This window comes from Myxozyma melibiosi (genome assembly GCF_037950935.1).
Source record: "Myxozyma melibiosi strain Phaff 52-87 chromosome Unknown BZA70scaffold_1, whole genome shotgun sequence".
NCBI classification, from domain to species: Eukaryota; Fungi; Ascomycota; class Lipomycetes; order Lipomycetales; family Lipomycetaceae; genus Myxozyma; species Myxozyma melibiosi.
Window position 1 is genome coordinate 2,062,253 of NW_027042915.1, and position 25,440 is coordinate 2,087,692.

General features: G+C 51.7%; 12 protein-coding genes across 12 annotated transcripts; 6 read left to right on the forward strand and 6 right to left on the reverse strand.

The window, feature by feature from the left end:
• Nucleotides 1-18: 18 nt before the first annotated feature.
• BZA70DRAFT_272358 (ribonuclease-III-like-domain-containing protein) lies at nucleotides 19-1,343 on the reverse strand. Its single transcript, XM_064911634.1, has 3 exons — nucleotides 923-1,343; nucleotides 638-852; nucleotides 19-572 (listed from the first exon to the last, which is right to left on the reverse strand). Exons 1-3 carry the CDS (start codon nucleotides 1,260-1,262, stop codon nucleotides 411-413), a joined length of 717 nt encoding a protein of 238 aa, XP_064770884.1. The 5' UTR covers nucleotides 1,263-1,343; the 3' UTR covers nucleotides 19-410.
• Nucleotides 1,344-1,667: 324 nt separating this feature from the next.
• Nucleotides 1,668-4,185, forward strand: BZA70DRAFT_253765 (terpenoid cyclases/protein prenyltransferase alpha-alpha toroid). Its single transcript, XM_064910742.1, has 4 exons — nucleotides 1,668-1,966; nucleotides 2,026-2,489; nucleotides 2,551-3,799; nucleotides 3,863-4,185. The coding sequence occupies exons 1-4, from the start codon at nucleotides 1,769-1,771 to the stop codon at nucleotides 4,148-4,150; spliced, it is 2,199 nt and encodes a 732-aa protein (XP_064770885.1). The 5' UTR covers nucleotides 1,668-1,768; the 3' UTR covers nucleotides 4,151-4,185.
• Nucleotides 4,186-4,319: 134 nt separating this feature from the next.
• On the forward strand, nucleotides 4,320-4,902 carry BZA70DRAFT_272361 (H/ACA ribonucleoprotein complex, subunit Nop10). Its single transcript, XM_064911635.1, has one exon. It carries the CDS (start codon nucleotides 4,364-4,366, stop codon nucleotides 4,547-4,549), a length of 186 nt encoding a protein of 61 aa, XP_064770886.1. The 5' UTR covers nucleotides 4,320-4,363; the 3' UTR covers nucleotides 4,550-4,902.
• Nucleotides 4,903-6,648, reverse strand: BZA70DRAFT_272365 (Nin one binding Zn-ribbon like-domain-containing protein). The gene is made up of 3 exons (XM_064911636.1): nucleotides 6,373-6,648; nucleotides 5,278-6,307; nucleotides 4,903-5,212 (listed from the first exon to the last, which is right to left on the reverse strand). Exons 1-3 carry the CDS (start codon nucleotides 6,572-6,574, stop codon nucleotides 5,005-5,007), a joined length of 1,440 nt encoding a protein of 479 aa, XP_064770887.1. The 5' UTR covers nucleotides 6,575-6,648; the 3' UTR covers nucleotides 4,903-5,004.
• A 474-nt stretch (nucleotides 6,649-7,122) lies between these two features.
• On the forward strand, nucleotides 7,123-8,995 carry BZA70DRAFT_272367 (uncharacterized protein). Its single transcript, XM_064911637.1, has one exon. It carries the CDS (start codon nucleotides 7,436-7,438, stop codon nucleotides 8,585-8,587), a length of 1,152 nt encoding a protein of 383 aa, XP_064770888.1. The 5' UTR covers nucleotides 7,123-7,435; the 3' UTR covers nucleotides 8,588-8,995.
• An 87-nt stretch (nucleotides 8,996-9,082) lies between these two features.
• BZA70DRAFT_253775 (uncharacterized protein) lies at nucleotides 9,083-12,094 on the forward strand. The gene is made up of 2 exons (XM_064910743.1): nucleotides 9,083-11,132; nucleotides 11,198-12,094. The coding sequence occupies exons 1-2, from the start codon at nucleotides 9,185-9,187 to the stop codon at nucleotides 11,875-11,877; spliced, it is 2,628 nt and encodes an 875-aa protein (XP_064770889.1). The 5' UTR covers nucleotides 9,083-9,184; the 3' UTR covers nucleotides 11,878-12,094.
• On the reverse strand, nucleotides 12,095-14,035 carry BZA70DRAFT_244311 (ammonium transporter AmtB-like domain-containing protein). Its single transcript, XM_064910606.1, has one exon. The coding sequence runs from the start codon at nucleotides 13,678-13,680 to the stop codon at nucleotides 12,205-12,207; it is 1,476 nt and encodes a 491-aa protein (XP_064770890.1). The 5' UTR covers nucleotides 13,681-14,035; the 3' UTR covers nucleotides 12,095-12,204.
• A 54-nt stretch (nucleotides 14,036-14,089) lies between these two features.
• BZA70DRAFT_308658 (YAP-binding/ALF4/Glomulin) lies at nucleotides 14,090-16,763 on the reverse strand. The gene is made up of 4 exons (XM_064914861.1): nucleotides 16,506-16,763; nucleotides 16,297-16,419; nucleotides 15,938-16,238; nucleotides 14,090-15,875 (listed from the first exon to the last, which is right to left on the reverse strand). Exons 1-4 carry the CDS (start codon nucleotides 16,587-16,589, stop codon nucleotides 14,458-14,460), a joined length of 1,926 nt encoding a protein of 641 aa, XP_064770891.1. The 5' UTR covers nucleotides 16,590-16,763; the 3' UTR covers nucleotides 14,090-14,457.
• Nucleotides 16,764-16,770: 7 nt separating this feature from the next.
• Nucleotides 16,771-21,790, forward strand: BZA70DRAFT_28173 (uncharacterized protein). Its single transcript, XM_064913152.1, has 7 exons — nucleotides 16,771-16,983; nucleotides 17,058-17,206; nucleotides 17,286-17,423; nucleotides 17,488-17,853; nucleotides 17,911-18,658; nucleotides 18,710-20,095; nucleotides 20,167-21,790. The coding sequence occupies exons 1-7, from the start codon at nucleotides 16,920-16,922 to the stop codon at nucleotides 21,606-21,608; spliced, it is 4,293 nt and encodes a 1,430-aa protein (XP_064770892.1). The 5' UTR covers nucleotides 16,771-16,919; the 3' UTR covers nucleotides 21,609-21,790.
• Nucleotides 21,730-22,491, forward strand: BZA70DRAFT_28170 (YkoF-like protein). The gene is made up of 3 exons (XM_064913151.1): nucleotides 21,730-21,894; nucleotides 21,973-22,181; nucleotides 22,250-22,491. The coding sequence occupies exons 1-3, from the start codon at nucleotides 21,850-21,852 to the stop codon at nucleotides 22,332-22,334; spliced, it is 339 nt and encodes a 112-aa protein (XP_064770893.1). The 5' UTR covers nucleotides 21,730-21,849; the 3' UTR covers nucleotides 22,335-22,491.
• Nucleotides 22,492-22,506: 15 nt separating this feature from the next.
• BZA70DRAFT_287200 (uncharacterized protein) lies at nucleotides 22,507-23,058 on the reverse strand (the record flags this gene model as incomplete). Its single annotated transcript, XM_064913931.1, has 2 exons — nucleotides 22,507-22,588; nucleotides 22,658-23,058. The coding sequence occupies 2 exons, from the start codon at nucleotides 23,056-23,058 to the stop codon at nucleotides 22,507-22,509; spliced, it is 483 nt and encodes a 160-aa protein (XP_064770894.1).
• Nucleotides 23,059-24,134: 1,076 nt separating this feature from the next.
• On the reverse strand, nucleotides 24,135-24,858 carry BZA70DRAFT_287201 (cytochrome b5; the record flags this gene model as incomplete). The annotated part of the gene is made up of 5 exons (XM_064913932.1): nucleotides 24,135-24,222; nucleotides 24,297-24,364; nucleotides 24,427-24,495; nucleotides 24,609-24,666; nucleotides 24,740-24,858. 5 exons carry the CDS (start codon nucleotides 24,856-24,858, stop codon nucleotides 24,135-24,137), a joined length of 402 nt encoding a protein of 133 aa, XP_064770895.1.
• Nucleotides 24,859-25,440: the final 582 nt, after the last annotated feature.

Genomic DNA, 25,440 nt, shown 5'->3' on the forward strand with positions numbered 1-25,440 from the left:
GGTTGATTGGGAGTTTCAAAGACCTAACTGCGACTGAGCTGTGAACTTTGGAGCTTTAAATCCAGCATCTTTGCACCGAAAATCAAAAGCACCTGGCATTTCTTCTTTCGCTATAACAAACTGGCCAGGTTATTGATGGCAGTTAGCCTCAATCACGTAGATAATACGTTTCTTGCATTCATGCACCATTTCTGAAACCACAGAACGCATCTCTCGCCAGCAAAATCCAGAAACATGGACTGCTACTCCCTCCTCGATTAGCACGGTCCGTTCGTTGTATGTACACGGCTTTATATATTGAATGACTTTTTAGACTATGTTACAATCCTGATACACCAACAGGTCTCTATCCCCATTCCTTCTCATGATACCTCCAGCAGTTTGGAGTGTGCAAATCTCAGGCTCTCGACTTACTCCGTGGCATTCGTAACACCGAACGGTCCCGCCATGATCACCTTTTTGATAAACTGTTCCGCCTTTGCTCCGCCATGGCACATCGCTACGGCTCCGATCGAGGCGTAGACGGTCTGCGCTCCAACTTCGAGTAGACCCGTTGTCCGCGGGTTGACCTCCTGCATTGAAATAGATGGTTAGCTATCGTACTCTCAACTCACAAATGTCAATTTATTTTGCATACCATCAGATTGTCAAACTTTTGGGCCGGCGCCCACCGAATAATAGGCAGCAAGCCTGACTCCTTGGCAATTTTGAAGATAGAGCCTCTGCTGTGTAGTAAACCTTGGGCAGTTTTGCTCTTCAGAGCCTCCACGTCTCTGCCAGCGATGGAGGTAGGGCCGTCCGATTTATGGGCTGCGACCAGACAGGCGACCTGTAATGAGAATAGTCGTCGGCCTAGAGAGTACAGTTAGCACCATACAAATACATAAACGTTATTGTAGACCGGACAGCTTCGTATGCGTACCGTAGAATGCCAGTCTCTCGTTATAAGGTAAAACACCGTGTCGGAAACTCTTATGTGTGAAGACCTGCAACAGCAGATCCTTTGGCAGAGAAAACGTAGCTGCGTGTTCACCAGTCAATCGGTTCCAAGCCTCGTCGACGTATTTTTCGGATTCTTCCTGGAGCTTCAAAACCTCTGGACTAGGCTGGTTGATTGTCGCCCGGTCTTCCTCCACGAGACCATCTAGATAGACAATCGTCCGCTTGAAAGTTGTCGTCGTCGGCGGCACACAGACCGAGGCCCTGGCGAGGGAAAACGGCATAGGCCGCAGAGGTCGCAGAATTGGCCGAAAAACGTTCATCTTCTATTTAATCTCGCAGGAGGCTGGGCAAGACAGTGGAGATTCAGCACAGGTTTTTTTTTGTGAGGACCGCGAAAATTGACTGTCGCTGAGATCCGGAAAAATCCTGGCAGCGAGGATTAAAGTTTTGATGTAGCCTCAACGTCGGTGCGGTTGTGCGCTCGGGATACGACTCGTACTCGGATCATCATGTCCTGTCGAGGCCGAGGGGAATGTAGCATGGCGAGTAGCCGTAATTGGTAGATATAAACTGTTAGAAGAGGATCCTTGGAGAGATTGAAAAGTATTCATTGTATTCATTGTATTCTATAGAGTCATCATTGTATTTGTCGCTGTTGCACTCTCGGGTGCGTTGGAGGGACCGTCCTCGCTCACATGCAAGCCTCGCCGTAGCTAAACGTCCAGTCGCGCCCCGTCCACGCTTCTCCCTCTCCCCTCCTCCGCCCTGCTCCAGTGTTCTCCGCACACAAAATTTCTTCCTCGGAGATTCAATTCAAAACAATAGCATGTCGCGGCCAACCAGAATATCTCCTCTCCTCTCGGAAAGACTTGGTCTTCCTCGAACCGAGCGAGAGAACTGGAGATTAGACACAGACACGGTCGGACGGCTGCAGTGGAGATATCTAGACGCGGACTCCGATAAAGAAGAACTCAAGCGAAGGCCCCAGAGAACTTATGAGAAGTATCTTCTGGGACTGGATAATGTATGTATGAGCTGACTCCCCTACAAGCTGATACTGGGCTGACTATTGAAACATATCAGGATCTGCCCGAGCTTCCCCGCGCCGAGAATGCATACGATGCCGCACTCAATGGCTTGAGATTCTTCAAAGAACTACAGCTAGACGAAGGATTCTGGGCATGTAGATACGGAGGGCCGATGTTTTTGCTCATAGGCATGGTCGCAGTGCATTACTACACCAAGACGCCTTTCCCCGAGCCATGGAGAATCGAGGTCATCCGATACCTGACCAACACCGCACACCCTGTCGATGGCGGATGGGGACTCCACTCCGAAGACAAGAGCACGGTTTTTGGAACGTCGGTCAATTACGTCGTTCTGCGGTTGCTCGGTGTCGAGCCTGATCATCCGGTGACTGCGCTGGCGCGCAAGACGCTTCACAAGATGGGCGGCACCGTGGGAGCGCCTCAATGGGCCAAGCTGTGGCTCGCGGCTCTCAACTTGTACGAATATGAAGGCATTAATCCTATTCCTCCTGATGCTTGGTATGTGTTTTTGAAATTCAGTAGTATATAGAACTCAGTTGCTCACTATGACTACATGCAGGCTGCTTCCTGATTGGTTTCCTGCTCACCCCAGCAAATGGTGGATTCACACCAGACAGGTTTACTTGCCCATGGGGTACATCTATTCCGAGCGACTCAAGGCCACCCTCGACCCGCTCTTGACGTCCTTGCGGGAAGAGCTATACACGTGCCCATACAAGGACATTGACTTTGCGAAGCATCGCACGACCGTCTCGCCAATTGATGTCTACTACCCGCATACCACAGTACTGAACGTGATGAACTCGGCTATCGTGTTGGCGCAAAACTATCTACGACCAAACTGGCTGAAACGCAAGTGCCGCGAGACCGTAGTGAATCTCATTCGCAAGGAGAACACAGATACGAAGTACCTCAGTGTCGGACCCGTCAGCTTTGCGTTGAACGCACTGGTAATGTTTGCTGAGGAAGGGCCAGACTCTGTTGCATTCAAACGACACCTCGATCGGACGACCGATTTCATGGTTATGAGTTCCGACGGCATGCTGATGATGGGCACGAACGGAGTACAGGCGTGGGACACCAGTTTCGCCCTGCAGACGATGTGCACAATCGGAGCGGCGGAGCTTCCCGAGTTCCAAGAGACAGTCAAGAAGGGTCACAAGTTTCTCAAGAACTCACAGTTCACGGAGAATTGCTCGCCGGGATCGTATCGCGATCCGAGACTTGGATGCTGGCCGTTCTCGACAAAAGACCAGGGGTATACCGTCAGCGACTGCACGTCCGAGGCCATGAAAGCTGTGCTGATGGTCCAGAACCTACCGTATATCGAAGCAGGGATACCTGATGAAAAGATATACCCGGCCGTTGACGTGCTGCTCAGCCTGCAAAACCGAGGTTCATTCTCGTTTGGAAGTTTCTCGTCATACGAACAAATCAGGGGGCCACCAATTCTTGAGTGGATCAATCCGGCCGAGGTGTTTGGAAACATCATGGTCGAGTACCCGTATGTCGAATGCTCAGACTCCGTCGTCATTGGCCTGTCGTATTTCAGAGACCACTCAGACTACCGACACGCCGAAGTAGTCCAAGCAATCGACGACGCCGTGAAGTTCATCAAGTCTGAGCAAGACTCTAACGGCGGCTGGTACGGATCATGGGGAATCTGCTATACTTACGCGGGGATGTTTGCCATCGAGGCGTTATCGTACCAGGGCGAGAATTACGAAAACAGCGAGTGGATCCGCAAGGGATGTCACTTTCTGGCCAAGAGGCAGGAGGAGGATGGTGGCTGGGGTGAGAGCTATCGGGTATGTCCACAATCTATAGAGCTCGATATCGACAGCACAGTACTGACTTTTTTTTCTACACAGTCCTGCGAAACCGTGACCTACGTCTCCCACGAACAAACCCAAGTTGTAAACACCGCATGGGCCTGCATCGCGCTAATGCTAGCAGACTACCCAGACGTGGAGGTCATTACTCGCGGCATCAAGCTGCTCATGAGTCGGCAGAAGGCGAACGGAGAGTGGCTGCAGGAAGGTATCGAGGGCGTGTTCAACCGGAGCTGCATGATTGAGTATCCGAACTACAAGTTCTATTTCTTGATCAAGGCGCTTGGGATGTATGCTAAGAAGTACGGGAATCCGAAGCTGTGCTGAGCGGTGATGCTAAAATAATCTATGCTATTTTCTAGTCATAAAACTGTAGATTCCAGTTAACTATGGCGGTCAGTAAGGTTTCAATGTAGTCCTGTAAGCTCGAGGGTGTTGTATCTTCCACCTCCCAAACCCATCAGAAAAATAAATTTTTCTTTTTTAAACCTGATCAACCAGACACAGCAACCACCTCCAAAAGCCCATAGAGAACCCGCCATGCATCTCATGTACACCACCGGATCTGACGGCAAGCGTCAGTACACACTGAAGAAGACGACCGCGACCGGGCTGATCACCAAGTCCGCGCACCCGGCCCGGTTTTCGCCCGATGACAAGTACTCGCGGCAGCGAGTTACTTTGAAGAAGAGATTTGGTCTTTTGCTCACTCAGCAGGGTATGTAGCTTACTCTGTATTGCTTCTTTTATTTAGTGGTTTGGGTGGGTTTGTGCTAACGACGGTTTGAATACTCTAGCGGAGATGAAATATTAAACACGGAGGCAGTTTTTGAAAGCCATCGAGGCGTTGTACGATATCAAGACGGCAGATGAGTTGGGAGTCAAAAATATACACAAAGAATCAGGCTTGTCTTTTCTCTGAATGTATTGCAAGATCAGAGAAGGATTCGAGAACTTGGTGGCATGAGTTGTGACTTGTGTCGCGAGGCAGATGGATATTGGATCTTGTATTTATGCACTAGTATTTGCAAATAGGAATTTCATCAGGCTACAAAACACCATTACGCGATATATAGATTCGTGGAAAGCAAGTCTCAAGGGCCCGTTATGACGTACTATTAAACCATTCTATCTACCAACCCGGCATACAAAAGAGCCATCCTAAACTACACAGCACATGCTCACTTCCTCCGTCTCTCGTTCACGTACCTACTCTTCCCCACTTTAACGCCCGATTTCGTGGTGTTGTCACGCTTGTATGACCCGCTGGCGAACGGCGAGCCAAGAGTATCGCTCGCTCCGCCGATCCACTCGTCTAGCATCTTTTGGTTATGTCGCTTTTGCCAGGCGTCGTTCTTGACTGCCTTTAGATATTCTTTTTGATCCTCCCTATATTCAAAAGTTAGCCAAATGATTTCTTAAACTATCGTGAAATCGAAATCTCATAATCTCACCTCAGCAGGATTTCTTCTGCCCCCTCGCCTCCTGTTCGTCGGTTTTGCTTGCTTTGAGGAGTCGGTATGCTATATCTATTTCCTCTGTGCGACCACTGGAAATTCCGCTTCAAGTGAACCTGCACCTTACCCGTCTCGGCAGATGTAGTCACAGTGCAGCGCAGCAACGTCGCGCCGCCGCAGCGAGGACAGAATTGACGCGGCTTGTCGCCGGTCGGCGGAGGCGTGAGGAAGAAGCAGGCGTGGCAGCGCAGCATCCAGCTTCTGATTTTCTTGATCTGATATCCGGACTGCGGGTTGATGACGTTCAAGCCGATCTGGAGAGCAACGTTCTGCATTGCGAAATCGCCCGAGGCCATGCCGACTTTCAGCACGGTCGGTTCGGTGGATCCTGGCGCGGCAGCGTCGACGGTCCCGTCGAGGACTTGCTGGTGATGCAGGGTTTCGGGTGTGATCCAGCCCTCGCCGTCGTCGTCTTCGTCTTCACTAAAACTGTCGTGCTCGTCAGCGTCGACAGCGTCTTCCGGGCGAATGTCGGCGTCGGCGTCGGCGTCGGCAGGGTCGGTGTCTGGAGTGTGTTCGACCGCCTCTGATTGAGCGCTGGGAACGCGGACTTCTTCGACTACTGGTTCAGGCACAGCTTTGAATGGTGAAGCGCCAGCAAACTCCTTTTGCGGCAGGTAGTTTTTGTGCTGTTTCTTCTTAGTGTTGCGGGTTTTCCGTGAAATAGTGTTCCACCCATCATCCACTGGCTCAGCCTCTTTGGTTTCACTATCAGTAGCAGCAGCAGCTCCATTACTCTCATCCTCAACCTTCAGATTCTCAAGAGATTGGGCAGTCTGCTCAACTTGCTGCTCGGCGGAGTTAGACTGTGTGCTTGCCCCGTTGGTCGCCTGTTGACCCGGTCGCGACCGAAGCCGCCAATCGCCGCCGTTCTTCTCGCATTCTAACTCGTAGGTGAGCGCGATGATTTGCAAATCTGTCGAGCTCAGAACTGCGTAGTCGCCGGTTTTGCGGGCGAAATCAGAGACTGTTTGTGGTTGTTAGTGCGTTGTTGCAAGACGTTGACCAACTTATATTGAACGAAGAGCTCACCAATCTGTAAATACTTTGCGTTCGGCTGGCGAACAACCAGACGATCTCCCCAAAGCAACAAGTTCTGCCTCGCGCGCTCGTCTCGGATTTCGTTGTACACGGACGGAGTGGTAAGGAATTCATCAGCAAGGCTCGCGAAGGCGGAGTAGCCGTTTATAATAAGCGGACCGGCGTCAACGACAAGCGTGTTGACTTTCGACATCTTTTGGCCCGTGTCGTTTGTGAGGAAGCGTGGTTGTTGGATGTGGTGGATCAGGTATTGGCAGGAAGAGCTGGTGAAAATAGTTGGGAGAAAAAAAAATCGAGGTGCGGCTTAGTGGATGTGTCAGTGGTGAAGATGGATTAGGTAATGAGTGTATTCTGATTTGGTTAACTGTTTGAGAATAATCTGTTGAGAGAATAGTAGATAGAGAAGGTGTTGAGAAGTATTAGAGAAGATTACAGCTGATGTTTTGTTATGTCAACTGCAATATAGTCTTGTTAATGCTTGCAAGACCGTCGCAGACTCCGCAAAACTGGCAGCAGATTCGGTTCGCGCAAGAACTGAGTCTACACAGATTTAACAGATTATACAGTTATTTCTTTACAAACAGAAAACAATAAACAACAAACACATTTGATAAGAACTGAGAATAAGTGAACAGATGCAAAGAAATACAAGAACCAGATCTGATCTGACGTGGTCACATGACTTTGACGGAGGCGGTCCGAGCGGTGGGGGGCAAATTACCCCTGCGCCTTTTCTTCCTTGTTCTCGGTCTCTGTCTTCGTCTTCCTCTTATTTCTCTCTTTTGTTTCCTTTCTCTCTTTCTTTCTTCTATTTCTTTGATCTTGTTTGTTTGTTTTTGTTCTGGTCTGTTTGTTTCTGTACTGTACAATCCTTCTTCCATTCTCAATCTGTCTTGTCTTCTTGCATCTCATTTGTAGCTCCTATTTCTTTTCATATCTCTTTATTTTGGCGCATTTCAGTTTAATCATATTTCTCGCTTGATTGTATCATACTCCTCTCGGTCATATCATATTTGGGTCGGCATTTCAAAACACATCGCATCAGGAAGCAGTCATGTCATCTACGAATCCCGTGGCTCCGGCCTTTGTCCCGCGCCATCGTCCGCCTCCTATCCAAGTCGACTCCGAGCAGCAACAGCAGCAGCAACAGCAGCAGCAGCAGAAGAACGAAGGTGTCTCATTCTCAGCGTCTCCAGGCTTTCAGAAACGCAACAACGGGCGGTCGCAGGACGGATACCAGCGGCCACCGCGGACGCCATTCCCTCCTGGTGTGAACGGCACAGGACCGGCTGTGGGCGCGAAAACCGGAAACCAGTCATACCGTCACTACTCTCCGCAGCGGCAGCAGCAGTTTGATGGGCTGTCGCCTACGGCTGCTGTCTACACTGGTCCTGGCACGCCAGTCGCGTACACGGACGAGGCGACGACAGATCCTCAGGTGTACGCCGCGCTTCATGCTAAGCAGCAGGAATTGTTGGCGACGAGCATGTACATTGCGCAGCAGCAGCAGAAAATACAGGTGGCAATGTACCAAAACGCCCAGCAGCAGCAACAGCAACAACAGCAGCAGCAGCAGACGTATTATGGTGGACATCCGATGCAGTACTATCCCCAGACTCAGCCGTACATGCAAGACCAGGACGGTAATTACTGGTATGTGCCGGCGGCGACGCATACGCCGGATGCGATGCAGTACTCTGCGACAGCCTCTCCGGCGAGAATGGGCTCGCCTGCTTCGTTCTACGGAGTCGGCAGCAGCGGTGCGGAGAGCCCTGGGAGCAACAAGCAGCAGCAGCAGCAAGGGAAGAAGAAAGGGCATAGGAAGACCGCGAGTCTGTCGGGCGACAAGAGAACGCCAAGTCCGGCGCCCTACAACGTTGCGTTTGACGAGTACAAGGTTGTCGCAGGCTCGAAGGCGTCGCCGGCGGTCGGGGGCGGGAGCGGGGCGAATGTGGCAGAGAAGCTTCCGACGCGTCAGCCGATGATTCCGATCACGATTGAGGAGCTGAAGAAGCCGGTGCACGCGGATCTCAATTTCTGGAAGGTCGGGGTGTCGAGGCTGGCTACGAAGGACGAGGGGAGGAAGGAACGGGGGAAGGTGTTGGTGGAGCTGCCCGAGGTTGAGTATGAGGACGTGAGAGAGGCCTGGGGTCTGACCGCGAGCAGCAGCAGCGAGGCGGTGGAGGCAACAGCTGAGGCAACATGAGGAGTAAGAAGGCAGAAATGCAGTTGTTTTCTTTGCTTTTATTGTGTTTTGTTTCTAGTTTACATTTACGTCTATTCTGAGCGGTTTGAGCGGCATAAATAGAAATTACGATTGCATTCTGGACGAGCGTTGAGTCGGAGGGTCGGGGAAGATCTTTTAGGCTGAAACAAGGCCGGTGGAGGATGACGTACTTGGCTTGAGGGCAATGCGCCGGTAATGCAGCTACTGCAGCTAAGCCGTAGAGTTGAGATTAGATGGGAAGATAGTGAAGGGAGTAGTAGAGGAGTAGTAGATATTAGTAGTGAATACCAGCATATATTCTCTTATTCTATTATTCTCTTTATATCATCTTCTCTTCCTATTCTATTTCCTCTTTAGGTTCTCCCTCTTCGGCTCTCTTAACGGCCGGTCGCCAACCGTTTAAGGTTTTTTCCTGCGGCGGTGGTCAAACCGTCGCTCGCTGAGAATGATCTCGAGGTTTATTGACATCAGGTACCTGGACCCTCTTTTACCTCCTCCTCCTCTTCTTCTACCTCCTCTTCCTCTTCCTCATCTTTCTTCTCCCTCCTCCTCTTCCCTCCTCCTCTCTTCACAGCCATGGCAGACGGTCCGCCCTCCTCCGCTGAAACTCCCTCGCCGCCCTCCTCCGCCATCTCCACGCCGCCCGCAGAGCGCGCGCGCGCCCGCACTCGTCCTCCTCCTCTCCCTCTCCGCTCCTCCCTCGCCCCTCGCTCCCGCTCTCACTCCCGCGAGCGCGGCGTCTCCCCCGGTCCTCTGCGCTCCCCGAACCTCCGCGTCCGTTTCCCCGTCGACAACAACCCAAACGAAGTCCACTATCCCAACGACGATGCCTCTGATCCATCAACCCTTCGCCGACCTGGCATGCCTCCGCGCACTTCCTCCGCCGAACGCGTCAGAACCGCTGCAATCACCTTCGGCTCCCCGGAGTACACCCCGAACGAATCCACCAGCAGTCTCGTCGTCCCCACCATGGGCTCTCTCTCCACCCACGACGTCCTCGTCGAAGAAGACGAAGATGAAAAACCTTCTTCCTCCGGCGTCGAGCTCGACGACGACACCTACCGCAAACTGCGCTACGCTATCGCCCAGTCCGGCTCCCGCTCGGCTCCAAACTCCCGCTCTACCTCCCCCGTCCGCGAGAAATCCGGACACGACGACGACAACAACAACAACAACAACGTCACGCAGATCCGCATCGAGCCACCATCGCCCATCGCGCGCGATGACGCAGGCCAGACCATCGACCTCGAGAAAGTCAACCGCAGCCTCGCCCTCGACAATGACGAGCTCACCGAAACCGCGCGCCAGCTCGTGCACGCTCATACCGGAAACCTGAGTTCTATGGAAACTACCCCCGGCGAGGGCTTCATGGTCGAAAACGATCTCAACGACCTGCAGTCAGGCCAGGTCACCCCCGTCGAGCACGACGAGTACGTCCCGCCTCCTTCGCACGTCAAAAATGGTATTCTCTCCTCTCTTCTCCGTCTCTACAACAACCACGACCCGGGCGCCAACTCCTCGCGCGTCTCCCTCGACACCACCATAAACTCCCACCCTTCCACTCCTCCTTCCGGACGCACCACCCCGACGCGTAAATGGTACAGCAGGTCCGCCAACGCGTCTACCTCCTCCCTTGCCGGTCTCATGGGAGTAGGCTCGTCCAAAAAAGACAAAGAAGAAGGTCGTCCGTCCCTCCATCATTCGTCTAGCCAAGGCCATCTCCACGGCCCCCATCTGTCGTCGCGCGTCAGAGCAAGCAGGAAACACAAGCAGCGTCTCGAGGATCAGATCCGCATTACTGTGCATATTGCTGAAGTTTTGCAGCGACAGCGGTTTATCCTCAAGCTTTGCCGCGCTCTCATGCTCTACGGCGCGCCTACGCACAGACTGGAAGAATACATGAAGATGACCTCGCGAGTACTTGAGATTGATGGCCAGTTTCTTTACATCCCCGGTTGCATGATTGTCTCGTTCGGTGATGTCTCCACGCATACTTCCGAGATGCAGCTCGTGCGCGTCACTCAGGGCGTGGACTTGGGAAGACTGCACCTCACGCATCTGATTTACAAGGAAGTCGTTCACGATATCATTGGCGTGGAGGAGGCAATGCAGCGCCTCGATGAGGTCATGAAGGCCAAGAACCTGTACCACAGATACCTTTGCGTTCTCATCTTTGGATTCTCTTCTGCGATGGTGGCCCCGTTTGCCTTCAGCGGTCGCTGGATCGACATGCCGATCGCCTTCGTCTTGGGCTGTATCGTCGGTTTCCTGCAACTCGTCGTCGCGCCGCGCTCAGATCTGTACTCGAACGTCTTTGAAATCTCCGCCGCCATCGTCGTCAGTTTCTTAGGCCGTGCGTTTGGTTCAATCGACGACGTCAATCTTTTTTGCTTCGCGGCCGTCACGCAGGGTGCGCTAGCTCTGATCTTGCCGGGTTATATCATTCTCTGCGGCGCTCTGGAGCTGCAGTCGAAGAACATCGTTGCCGGCGCTGTTCGCATGTTTTATGCAATTATCTACTCACGTACGTGTACTTTTTCTTTCTAAGTCTTTGGTGCATATGCTAACAGTTTCTATTTAAACAAACAGTATTTTTGGGATTCGGAATCACTCTCGGCGCAGCAGTCTACGGATGGATGGATCATAACGCGACATCGCGGACAGAGTGCACCACCAGTCTCTCACCCTGGTTCCGCTTCATCTTTGTGCCTCTGTTCACGATCGGCCTCGCCCTCGTCAACCAGGCACACTACCGGCAGATCCCAATCATGGTCCTGATCTCCGGCTGCGGCTACGTGGTCTCCTACTTCTCCAACCTGCACTTCAAAAACTCATCCGAGCTCGCGTCCGCCATCGGCGCGCTCGTTATCGGAATCACAGGAAACCTCTACTCGCGCCTCGGCCACGGTCTCGCGTTCGCAGCCATGCTACCCGCCATCTTCGTGCAAGTCCCCTCCGGTCTCGCGTCCCAGGGCTCGTTGATCTCCGGAATCGCGGTCGCGGATATGATTGTCTCGGACGCGAACGTGACCGAGACGACAATCACCTCGACCTACGTCTACGCGAGCACCACGCTCACGTCCTACACCACGCTCACAATCTCCGCGACCGCGACCGCGACCACGACAAGCGCTGACTCGACCGCCAGTATGTGGTCTGTCGGGTTCAGCATGATCCAAGTCAGTATCGGTATCGTCGTTGGACTGTTTGTCTCGACGCTGGTGGTGTATCCGCTGGGCAAGAAGAGAGGCGGTTTGTTTACTTTCTAAGTCTCATGTCCATGAATTCCAGTCGAGAGTCTGGAGCCATTAAAGAAAAAAAGCTCGGTTTTTGTAAGGTTGCAGAGTGTCATTTTTGTTCTTGGAGTACCAGGTTTTGCTGCCCGTCTTTGCACATGGGTTTTATTCACTTTTATTAACTAGATCATGTACGCAAACAAACAAAACAATATAGAATATTCACAAAAAGAGAAAAAAACAGAAAAAAAGCACAAAAGAAAAATCACCAAAAACACCCAAAGTAAAATCAAAAATCAAAAAACAAAAAACAAGCAAAAGAAAACATCAAAAAACTAGCAAAAGAAAACAACAAAAAAATCACTGCTCAGCACCATCCGAGACGACAAAAGACTGCGCGCTAGAAGCCGCCTCTTTCTGATCCTTCTCGATGCTATCATCCCGGTGCTTACTGCTCTCGGCATACTCCTCCGAGCTCTCGACCACCTGCGGCGACGACCACGCGAGGAAGTCGCGGCGGACTTCGACGTAGTCGTACGCAAACTCGCCGATCTGGTCCTCGTCCATGCCGAGCAGCTCGGCGTTCTCGTCCGCGCGCAACTTAAGGCCCGGGATGTGGTCGAGCACGAAGCAGATCAGGCAGGTCATTGCAAAGACGTAGCCCGAGCAGGCGCACACGTAGGCGAGCTGCTTGTACAGCGCGCTCCAGTTGCCGTTGAGTCCTGCGCCCGTGGCGCGGAGGTTGACGCCGTCGAGGCCGATGACGTAGTCGGTCGCGAAGAAACCGCACCAGAGAAGGCCGATGATGCCCGCGACGCCGTGCTCGGCGAAGATGTCGAGCGCGTCGTCGATCTTGAAGACAAACTTGAGCTCGGTGGACAGGTTGCATGCGATGCCGGAGAACACGCCGAGCGCGACCGAGGCCCACAAGGGGATCAAGCCCGAGGCAGGCGTGGCTGCGACCAGGCCCGAGATGATACCCGAGCAAAGCGCGACGGTCGACCATTTCTTCTCGAGCCGGTAGTCCATCAGACACCACGAGAGCGCGGCAAAGGCGGCGGTCAGGATCGAGTTCCAGCACGCGTAGATGGCGCGCAGGTTGGCGCCGAAGGACGAGCCGCCGTTAAATCCGAGCCATCCGAACCAGAGCAGAGCGGTGCCGAGCGACACGAGCGAGACGTTGTGCGGGCGGAAGTTGACCAGGAGTTTCTCCGAGCGACGGCCGAGGACGAGCGAGTACGCGAGACCCGCGAGACCGGAGCCGATCTCGACAGGGCCGCCGCCGGCGTAGTCAAAGACTCCCCACTTGTTTGCCCAGCCGTTCGGGTTCCAGATCCAGTACGCGATCGGGCAGTAGACGATTGTCGACCAAACGAAAGAAAACACAATCGCCGGGAGAAGACGGCCGCGCTCGGTGACTGCACCCATGATGATCGCGACGGTGACGGCGCAGAACAAGCCCTGGTACATTGCGAACAGCAACTCGGGAATCAAAGTCGTCCCGACCGAAGCGGCAGCAAGGACGTTGCGCAGACCGATGGCGTGAAGGTCGCCAATGAACGCGTTAGACGCAGTCGGCGAGAAGGCAAGCGAGTAGCCCCAGAAAAACCACTGAACAAGGGCCACACACGAGCCAGCCAAACAGACCCAAATCATCGAGAGTGCGGACTTGCGGCGAGCGAGGCCAGAGTACAGAAATCCGAGGCCGGGAACCATGAGAAATACCATCGCACTGCATACTATCACGTATCCCATATCTGCGGAGCGGAAGTAGAGGTTCAGGTTCTGGGTGACCGAGTCACCCCCAGTCGCCGGTGTCGTTGCGTCAGAAGCCATTGCGTGCAAGCGGTATTATCAGAGTCCAGGTGTCGGCAAGAAGATCAGTCCAAAGAGGTAGAAAACAAAAGGTAAGGCATTGTCAAACAGGAAAATGTCGTGGATATATAGTCACCGTGGATCGTTGTCTCCATCTTGATAAGGAGGGATGATGATCAGGTCCTTGTTGAATCTCACACTGCCACATGGCATCACTCAGTCACCCACCACGGCCGCACTCCTTGTAAGAGAACGACTAAGTGAACAGTCTGCCATGCTTATTTTTTTCTTCCGTCACAGCCTATCTTTCTAAAAACACAAGGACGGTGATAGCCCTGTTGTTCAGTAGCCGGCGCTGTGAAGGAGTGGAAGCTGGTGAGGATGGTTGCGCGCGTCAGGGTTGCTACGTCATCACTCATAACCTGAACGAGCCGCTGCCTCACAAGGCCACACACCTACATCTACTCTCCCAAACAAGGGCCACTCCTCCTGGCCGCGCAGACCTGTGCTGCAGATAAAGAGCCTGTGCTTTCATTATCCAAATGTGGTCTCTATTCTCTATATGCTCATTGTTTTGCTGATGGTTGTTGTTATTATATTGGCCACCTGCGAGGCAACAAGGGTGTCAGAGTACAAAGTACGTAGAAACGCCTTATTATTCGTAGTCGCTAGAAAAATAAATAGAAACTTATCCAAAAACAAGCTCAAACAGATTTAACAATTAACAATAATCAAAAGACAGCGTGTACAACTCCCTAGGTCTCTTCTAAGTAGCGCCTGCATAGAACCAGCAATATTTTACTTTCCCCCAGTAGGCGTCGTAGTCCCCGTCGGCACAGGCGTCTTTTCCGAGTCCGACACAGCCAGCGCCGACAACTTGTCTGAAATTCCAAGCTCGCCACTCGTCAAGAGCTCGAGTCCCGAGCTCAGGATCCCGGCCCGCACTGTCCGTTCGTCGGTCTCGTCTACGTCTGAGTCCTTCTTCGCCGCGGCCTTGTCTTGCTCTATCAGCTTTTTGAGTCGTGGAAGAATGTCTTCTAAAAGACTCTTGCTGCCGCCGATTATCGGGAGGAAGTTGTTCACCCATGCGAGCAGGGTTGGGAACTTCTCGTCTAGTAACAGGCCGGGGCTGTTTTCGATATCACTCACGCACGTCTGGATCAGCTCCTCAACTTGCTCTCGTTTGGCCTCGTCGTATACCACCTTGTCGTCGCTTGTTGGCTTTTCGGTGTTAGAAGGCACGTAGAGAAACTCTTTCAGCACCAGGACAAAAGCACCGCGCACATTTTCAAAGGGACAGAACTGCAGAGTGTCGATGATATATCCATATGCTCTCTCAGGCTCGGCTCGCGACAGCAGGTGAACAACCAGAGTATGGAACAGATATCGCACTGGCGGATGAGGTGATGTCGCTGACAAAGAGGTCAGGACCTGAAGATATCCATTGAAATCCTCGGTGCTCACAGCTTCGATCTGCTCTCTGGTGACCTGTCTCAGGAACCGCCATCCGAAAAATCCGATAGCGTCGCAGACTGCAGCTCCCGGCGTGCCTCCCTCTTCGCGAAGAACGAAGCGTTTAGTTATCTGGATAATCTCAGGGAACGTAAAGTTGATCTTCATGCTCGGCTCGGAGATCAGGTGCTCGGCCAACAGAAGCAGGCATCCTTCAGCAGAGTACGGAATCGACTCGTTAGAGGTCGGCGCAGCAGGGAAACTGGGATCGATCTCGTCTTCGTTCTCGGGCTCAAGCTCTGGAGGTTCCTGAAGGATAGTGGCTTGGAACTCCACGGGCTCGATATCGTACGACAGAGTCAGCTGCATAAATCGCTCGAGCATCTCGGTTATACTCGCAGACACTGCTCCTTCGAACGTAACTGGTCGTTCGCGCTCCTTGACCGGTATGACCTCAAGACCAGGCTTGATTGCCGCAAAGTAACGCCGGCTCCAGTCCACGCTGCGGTTACGGAGCATGATCTCAACCATATGCGTGACATAGCTTTGCAGCATTCGTCGCTGGAGCGCTTCCTCCTCGCTATCAACCGGAGACTTTGAAGGTGGTGGAACGTAATCTCGGGAAAATAGGTATAGTCTGCGCAAAAGCACGGGCAGTGACTGATCGCTTAGCTCGTCGACATGTGACGAGAAAAATGAGAGCAAAGCGGTAGAGGAGGCAGTGAGGAATCGGGATGGGTATTGGGTGGTGATCCGCCGAGTGACTATAACCAGCAGTTAGCTTCTGACTTCTCTTTTGGGTGTTTAATGTACAGTACAAGCTCACCTGAGATGATCACCTCAAAAAGCGCATAAAACTTCAGTACAAACAACTTCTCACTGTCGAGGTTCTTCTCCGGAGTAGCGTCAGGCGAAAAATCGACGGTAAGAGTAGAAAGCGCCTCAATTGCCTTCAAGAAGAGTTCCTTTGCGTTGCCTTTCTCGGCAATGAGGTTGAATAATCGAAGCGTCGACTTGCGCGGGGTAGGGTGCTTAGCAGCAGCTACCTGATCGAAAGGATCGTCCGAGGCAAGGTACGGCAGTAGTAGTACGGGAAGATCCCAAGCCACATAGGAGAGTAGCGTTTCCTAGATATTCATCGTTAGCATGCTGACCTGTGGTTTACTCGAGTATTCAAAAACTCACATTTTTGCGAAGAATGTCTTCCAGTGCCTGCAGAATTTTGACTCGATCTGACTCGCTGTATCGCTCGGGGTCTTCCAGGTATATGTCAAGCAATGTTGAGTATGTGATATAGTCGTCCGAGTCCTATTGTGATTTCCGGCACAGTTAGTAATTCTATCCAGCCGATCCACGTTTCGCTTCTGTACAAAGGTCGAGTCATCGAATCTTACCACTGCGTCTTGAGCAGCTCCAGTCAGCGCCTTAATTGCGGCCTCGGTTGTAACCGGTTGACTCGGCTGTGATTCGGTCGCCATCGTTCCTGATTACTGATTTTTCAAATTCAAGTGAATATATTGTGAGATTTTTCAGTGTCGTGGACGGATCGCAGAGCTGTCTGATTCGCGTTGGATTGCAAGAATGATGGTGAGAAGCACAAAGATTTGGGAGTGGTTCTTTGAAAGACCTCGCCAATTTCTCCCAACTCAAATTCAACCCAGCCGCGCGCTCGTATCTACACTGTGTTCAATATTCGATTTGAAATATATAAACAAACCACCCCCCCATTGAGTGAAAAACAATCGGCCTGTATAACAGCTGGCTGAAACGACCGCGCCGAATCTTGCATATGTCGTAACTGCCGAGCAATGTCGACTGCCGATGAAATCGTCTCCTACGTGATTGAGCAGGTCGCGCTCGACGGCATCGAAGGTGCGCGAGTTCTTACCCCACAGCTTGCAGTCAATCTCCAATGACTAACTTGACTGCGTTTTTTTGAAAATTAGGATCTGCTATTGAACGATTATGGGAATTTGCGAGAGAAAAAGTTGATCCGCTTGACGACGCGCTGAAGAGTACGATCTGGAGATGGCTACAAAGTCGAGCCGATGAGCTATCTGTTGGTGTCAAGAGCGAAGACGAAGACGGCGAGACGGTACGAAGATTTCTTGAAAAATTCACAAGGAGATGTTGAGTTGGCTGGCGAGAAACTGACACTGTTTTATTGTCTGCAGACATACCTTGATCCCGCGTCGGAAGACTTGTCAGAACTTCCAACGCTGCTGGAAAAGTACGGCACTAGACTATGCGTTCGTGTATCTGAAGATCTTCTGTGGCGAACCTTGACGGGCGCATCAAAGGAAGACGGAATTGTAAGCATATCCTCTGTTTTTGAATCTCCCATGGCGCTATACTGACAATATATACATCCTACAGATCGGACTACATCCATTTATCCTTCTCTGCGCAATCACCAGAAAACGAGAGGCAGGCCTAACAAACATCGAAGCCGCAAAGATCACAAAACAGGATCCGCGGTCTTTATTCAGTCGAATCGCGTCCCTAGTCAACCTAGGCCTCGTCAAGAAGATCCCCATGGTGCTCTCGAGCAAGGCAGGCGGTAGAACTGCTATGCTGATCAATACCAGATTTTATCGTGAAGGAACCGAAGTACAGGATTTTGGCGGTCTGCCAGACTTGCGCAAAGCTATTGATACCGCGGAAGTCAAAAGAGAGATCATGGAAAAACTCAAAGCTGCCAAAAACGGCATTCGACAGCGTACAGATCTACGCATAGAGCTGGTATGTTGTTATGTATTTTGAGCGGTCAGCTTTAATACTAACCAAGATTGAATGTAGAAACTGAGCTCTGGAGCGCCCACGAGACGGCTATTCGACGGATGTATCCTCGTTCTTGAGAATCATGGATACATTCGTCGCGTGACAGTCGTTCGAGCTTTTGGAGACTCAAACAGAAAATACTTTTGTATACAACTGATTAAGGATTACGATGCTGAGATCAAAGAGGAACCTGTTGATACCTCTACGATCGACAGGAACGACGACGACATGGACGACGTCTCTGATTCCGAGGCACAAGAGAATTCGGTCGTTGAGCGATTCGAGGTCAGTGAAGGGGACAATATCGAAGAAGCTCAAGGCAACGCGACAGACTACCCCACATTCGGCCGTCACTTCCCCCTCGAGAATCAGATCTACGACGCTGCCGTCGAAAGCGGGTCTGCGGGTAAGCCGATAATGGAGATAACTCGCGAAATCACAGGCGACCATTTCCGACGTCCTTTGACTGCCGTGCTTGATCGATGCAGCACGCAGGCAGGAGACCAGGTATCCAAAAGCGGTCAGCCCCGAGGCATTGGACATTATGGTCTCGTAAGGGCGACTGATAACTCCGCTAGGATATCGTTTTTCAGGTATTTCACTATGGCATCCTACTACAAATTTGTCGGACAAAACCCGGATTTGCTATGGGGCCAGTTCCCGGCGATCGAAACGAGTTCGGTCTATCGCAGCCGAGAGCAGCTCCTTAAGCTGAGCTACAGCGCAAAGAGATATCAAAGGCCAATATTCGTTGAAAACGGAGCCAGTAAGTCGCTTGTTATTTTGCTATGATGTTGACATTTCTAACAGTTTGCAGTTGCGGCAGATCGGTCGGCAAAGAAGAAGCGACAAGAAGGCGACACTATCAAATCTGAACGGAAGCTAGGTCGACCGCGCAAACTCCCTGTTACTGACGGCGCACCTTCCTCAGTTGCTCAAAACCATACCGTCGATAGCACCCAAGAGCACGCTGGCGCGGTAGAGGCTTCATCTTCCAGCGCACAATCAAATCCACTGGCAGAACAGCCTGTGAAAAGGAAGAGAGGACGGCCCAGAAAAGACTCTCAACTGACGCCCTCACTGCCTAGCACACCGGTGGTTAGTCGTGAAGCTGTGACTGTTGAGACTCCGACAGCAGAAGGCGCTTCAACTGGAGTCACGATTCCTGAAAATGCGGGTAAGAATGTCGATCAAAGTCCAAGCGTTACAGCACCAGCGGCTGAAGCTACACCCGCGGCTGTAGCCAATACACCCAGGCCAGCCGACAAAGACGCTAAGAAACTGCGTCGCAAACCTGTTGAAGACTCGCCATCGATAGCGGTAGTAAAGACATCGATTGGTGCGGCAGCGCGGCAAAACTATATCATGCAGCTGATCAACGAGAACGGCGGTGCGATAATAGGTGGAAACGCTCTTACCCGCAAGCTTCGCGACAGTCGTGACGACTTCTCGCAGGGTACGCTTGATCGCAAGACGGTGACGCGAGACGAAAATGCGCTGGTGGAAAAGCAGCTTATTAGACGCTTCTTGGTGTCTGTCGTGGATTCTCGAGGGATGAACGATAATATCACGATCCTGGCACTACCTCATCTTGATCTTGATTCTCCAGAGGTGCAAAAGATGAAGGAACAAGCTACAGAGCGGATTGAGAGCAGGTTTAAGTATAAGCCAGGAGACCGCACGGTGATCTCAGACGATTTCTCATTCTATCAAGTGACGCCGGTGAATGCTTTGAAAGCACAAAATGCGGTACAGAGACGAGCGGAAAAAGCACTTGCAACGGCCAAGCTTAATGCAGCACAGAAGAAGGCAGCTTCGGAGCGTCTCAAGAAGCGGATGCGACAACGCCAGGCCGAAGGTGGTATAGGTACAGGCTCGCTCGCGGTTGGCGAGGATGGAGAACCATCGACGGTCATGCCTCGAGCGAGAAGAGGAAGACCAAAGAGACCCATAGCGGTCCCCATTCTACCTGGCGACAGCACTGACGCGATACTACCAAAGAGTGCACCAAGGAAGGTTCAGCAACCACGCGTTTTGAGCGATCTGGCGGCGCATCCGCTTGCGATTGCGGCCAAGCCGAGCGAGTCTGGCGGTACACCAAAGAGCCGGCAAAAGAGACAGCTAGGTGATGAGTTGGCTGAGCACGCTCTCAAGCGCGCTGGGAAGAGGGTCAGACGGTCTGGATCAGGAGATGAGGCTAAACGTATGTAGTGCCTGCTATTATAGCGTCTTTTTCTGCGCCGCTGATTTACTAACATGATGTACACTTTTCAGGGATCACTCGAAACAGTCGGCTCGCGAATCGTCTTAATGAGACCCAGCTCGACGAGATATTCAGGACAATCATCGTCATTCGCTCTCTCTACGGGGGATCGATGCGCAGTATACACTGGGATAAGGTTACGCATGCGCTGAGAGAGGAGTACTCAGTCGAGATCTGTGCCGCGGTATGGTCGAAGCGGCGGAAAGAATTCGGCAGTGCAGCGCGAGTGAACAAGATTGCCGATCGGTGGGAGCGCGTATTTTGCGACGCCTACGAGGCAGACAAATTTCCCGGGCTTGATTTCGAGAATGTGGATGTGCCGATGCTGGTCAAGTACTGGCGGGAGAACGATATCGAGGTTGTGGACGACGACGAGAGCGTGAGTGCGTTTACGGATTTGAAGAAGACGAATGTCGGTCAGGAGTTTGTGTTTGTTCGTGAAGAGGAGCGGCATTCGTGGCTTGACGATATGTATACGTTTGTGTCGTCTGTTAGGACTGAGGATGCCCTCGTCAACGCTGCGTTTTCATGCCCTTGTGACGACGGTGACGATGGTGCTGGAGAGAGTATCTCAGAATCGTCAGAGTTGGCATCACCTCTCGCGGACGACGTCCGTCATCTGATCAAGTCAATCATCTCTACAGACGAGGCAAAGTACAATCCCGCGGTGGGCAAGGCGATGCTCGAAAGCTACGGAGCGGAGCTGTGCGCCAAGGTCGTGGGCGAGATGGAGAAGGAGCGGAGCATAACCTATGCGGCGCGCGAACTCGACCGGCGGCTACCGGGCCGGAACTTTATGTTTGCGGAAAGATTCCAGTCGATGGCGCGCTTGCGGCCGGACGAGAACCTGCTGGCGAAGGCGTGCGCGTTCCACAGGCAGATCGAGTCTGTGTTTGCAGAGTCCAAAGGAATGATGATGTCGAGACTGGCGCCGAACGGGTCGATGGTGTGTATTCTGGAGTTGATTTCGCGCGAGCAGGTCGAGCTCGTGCGCGTGAACGTGAACGCAGGGACGTTGATTGAGGGGTACACGTCGCGAAATATCGACCGAGAGAAGCTTGATTGCGACATTGTTTTGCGGAGCAGCAGCGCGGCAGCGGTCAGTGAGTTGCCGCGGGTTGCAGCCGCGATCCCGGTGCCGGTCGATAGCGAGGGCAAGGTGAGACCGGGCAGTCGGACGTGGGTGGACGTGAACGGGGAGATAAAAGGGGACGTGTTTCTGCGGTTCGTGAACGTGATCTTGATGGCGATCGCGCTGCATCCAGGCGTTCCCGAGCGAGAGCTGCGGCGGAGGTATCACTGTATATTGACTGGTGCTGAGGTTTTGGATATCGTGCGGTGGGTGGTTGAGAAGAAGTTGGTTGAGCATGATGCCGCGAGAGGCGATGGATACTGGGTCAGTGAAGGATGGTATCATTCGGGCGCAGACGGTGGCGAGGATGTTGTTGTATGATATGTTGTTTTGTTGATCCGGGGTTTTTCGTGTATTTTTGGGACTTTCAAGTGTTTACTGTAAATTATATGAAGATGGAGAAAAAGTCAATTCGAAGCCGCACAGCCCATAGACAGGTCTCGCATCACACTCTTGAGTTCTCGTTCTGCATCGAATTGAATCCGACCCGCGTCTCAAATCGAAGCAGGTCCACCGACACGAATTATAGTTCTTCAATTCAGATACGAGCTGACAGAGAACAATGGGTGTTGATTTGAAGTGCAGCGCTGATTTCTGCTTGATCCCGGTGAGCAGCTACCGATACCCATCATCATCCGCATTGATCCAAACAGACTACTAACCCATTTATTTTTCCCACAACCAGATGGGAACAGAAACCGCATCGGTGTCAAAGTACATTGCCGAAGTGCAGGTGCTGATCCGAAGCTCGGGACTCAAGTACGCGATGCACTCCGCCGGGACGACGGTCGAAGGGCCGTGGGACGAGGTTATGACGTTGATTGGGAAAGCGCACGAGCTGATTCATAAGCTTGGGGTTCCCCGCGCGCAGTCTGATATAAGGGTTGGAACTAGGTGAGTAGTGATTCTTACAATTTGGGCCAGTTCAGAGTGAATTTTATTTAACCGCGTGTATTATGTAGAGTTGACAAGAAGCAATCATTCACCGACAAGGTTGCGGTTGTGGAAGAGATTTTGAGAAAGAAAGCAGAAGACGAAGCGAAATGAGAGAGCAAAAAAAGAGCAAATGAATCCATTACCAAGAAGGCGCCACATAAAATGAAAGAAATTATCACAAAGCAAAAAGTAGCACCACCGCGAGCGAAAAGAACTCCAACGTTAAATATCTATAGGTGAGTAGCCCGCTAATTAAAACTGACGCTCGGAACCATGTCACGGCTTAGACGTCCTTTGGGGGAAGAGGTGCGGGAGCTTTTTGCCGTACCATGATTCGGTATGCTGCGTTGAGCGCCCATAGACCACTATATAGATGAAAAACGGTTAGTGAGAGATCTTAGATGGATCCGAGGCATGGATGAAATTAGACGTACGCGAGGACGAGGGAAAATATCATGGCTGCCCGCAGACGCGGACAGTCATTTGCGGTAAAGGGATTCAACTGGTCCCATGTGCAGTAATCGATGGAGTCCTTGATCTCTTCGAGAGTGACGACAAAGGCAACAGCAAACAGAATGGCAAGGATTATGTCCCAGATAAACATCTTCCACATGCTAGTGCCCGCCGTAGTCAGGACGAGACAGATTCCGATTGTGAGAAGAGAGAGACAGCAGGCAACCATCGTGACGACATAGCCGGCGGGGAAGGATGTGCTGCCTGCGCGCTGGAGCACTTGGACTTGATAACTTATGTCTGCGAGGATGATGACGGAGAACACGAGCTGCGCAGCTCGGAGAGCGTAGAGAATCAGGCGGTTGAGGTCCAGTTTGGCCATTGCGTGTGTGTATGTACAGAAAAATGAGTATACAGCAAGAAGATCATGATGAGGAAGGGAGTGCGCTGGATATATAGTAGAAAGAGAGGCAGTGCTGAGACAGCGGGTATGAGGAGGCTGGAGAGAGTAGGAGCGATATTGGGGAGGCAGGGTAGAGAGAGACAAGGGTGGTGGCAGCAGAAGCAGGAGAACGGGTATGAGCAGAAGAGAAAGCGGTGAAGACGGAACAAGAGGTGGTAGAATCAGAGGAAGAAGGCTGGGCAGCTGTAGTTTGGGGCAGAACAGAAGCAGGGATTGTTCAGATCTGCCAGCCACGCTCGATATAATTATATTACATAACATATTTGTCACGTTTGTCATCTGCCGACTAAGTGCTCAGTCAGCAAGGAATAATTAATTAACCACTCCAGAAGTCAGTCCGCTCGCGCGGTTCCTTATCGGTGTCCTTGGCCCCCGTCCGCCGGCTCCTCGGCTCTCTATCTGACTCTCTCCTTCCCCACATTCTCCCGTCTTCGCTTTCCTTTCCCGTCTGCGTCTTTTGCTCCGCACACCTGCCTGCTATTACTAATGCGCCCTCCGCTGAGTTGCCCCGGAAAAAGCCCAGTGCACGTGAACCGCAGATCAAAGACGGACTTGTTAGACCGCAGAGCGCGAGGATGTGATCAGGGACTGTTTGTAGACCGATATGCGCTATCTTCGCGTCAATTAGAGAACGGATGTAAAAAACACAGAATGAGCAAAGTAACAGACATCATTAAATCAACTGACGCTATCGTATGAAAGCAAAAAAGCGCAAAGGTGTGAAGCAAATACTGGGGAAGAGAAAAAAATAAAAAAAAAAGCTCGCGGAGAAAAACCCACAGTTCTCCAAAAAACGCGTCCCGATCCGTTCATCATGACAATCCAACGTGATTTACTTCTACCAATTCATTGTTCTGTATGTTTAACGTATATTCATAGTCTTAAATCCCATCCGCTCCTTCCCGTCGCTGCCAGAGATCACACTATACTGAGCAAGGCTGAACGCGCCAGTCGCACGGGAGCGGTGATTATAGTAAATTAAGCGATAAAACTTCCTACTCGGACTTCGCAGCGACGGTCTGCAAGTAAGCAATGTATCCAGCGACAGCCATGATCACGAAACCGGCGATTGTGACAAAGTTGCTATAACAGAAGAGGGGTGATGTTAGTAGACTCGGGCAGATTTTGGGTCGGGGGAAAAAACTGGATCGGCGTACGGAGAAGAAGATCCGGAAGAGCTGGCAGTAGTAGTGTTGGGCTTGGACTTTGACGACGAGGCAGCCTCCTGTAGTTTGGGTTAGATGGGCACAGATTCAATGATTGCGAGATGATAGTAAAGAATCGTACAGCAGGATCGAGCTCTCCGACGAGCATGTTAGGAAGAAGCGATCGCGCATCATCAGAGTGACCGACATCCTACAACAAATACCACCCTTTTAGTCAAAGATCCTAGTAAAAGAACAAGGTGGGCGAGGAGGAAAAGTCAAAGATAGAATGCCGGACAAAAAAAGAGCGAGTGAGAGACATACCTCGAATGCATCGGTCGCGTCAGTGCCACCACAGTCGAGCAGGACTTCCTCACCACCTCTATAGAAAACAATTCAAGCGGTTAAAATAAAGGAAATTTTCCGGCAGTCGACTGATATCAGAGATGACGTACGGGTGCTCGTCGATGAACTTTGTGCAGTCGTAGACCTTTCCATCGATGACCATGTAGAGGTCTTCCTTGGAGTTGTGGCTCTGGACGTCGGCCAAGGAGATGTATTCGCCGGTAGACATTGTTATAGATGAGTTATAATTATATATATAAAAGACAGAACAGGAGGAGACAAAAAGCGGACGGGCTGGGCGGTGGAGGTGAGGAAGGGAAAGAAAAGAGGACGAAGACCGAACAGAGGAGGAGAAGAAGCGAAGTGGAAGGTGAGGGGCTCGGGACAATAGCAAAACAGGAACCCGCTCAACTCTGCGCTTTCTTCGCTTTCTTTCTCTTCACCGCCTCAAAGCCCTTAAATTCACTCACAAACCTGCCGGACTCTGCTCGTCCGCCTTCTTCTGTTGTTTGGTCTGTTTTGTTATTGTATTTCTCATAATCTCGACTGTTTAACACTCAGACTCCGTCTCGCACTCTGCTCTCGCTTTATCATAAACCCACCTCGCATTCGGCTTCGGATCTCATCCTCGCTCGCTTCCTCCTCCAGCGAATCTTCTCCCGCCATTTACTAATCTCCCCTCCTCCCTTCCCCTCCCCCACCATCCCCATCTGCACAAGTCCTTGTCTCTGTCTTAACCATCCTCTATAGCCTCTAAAGATCATCTAATAACAAAGCACTGCTCTTCTCTCTTTACCATACTTCCGCTCTT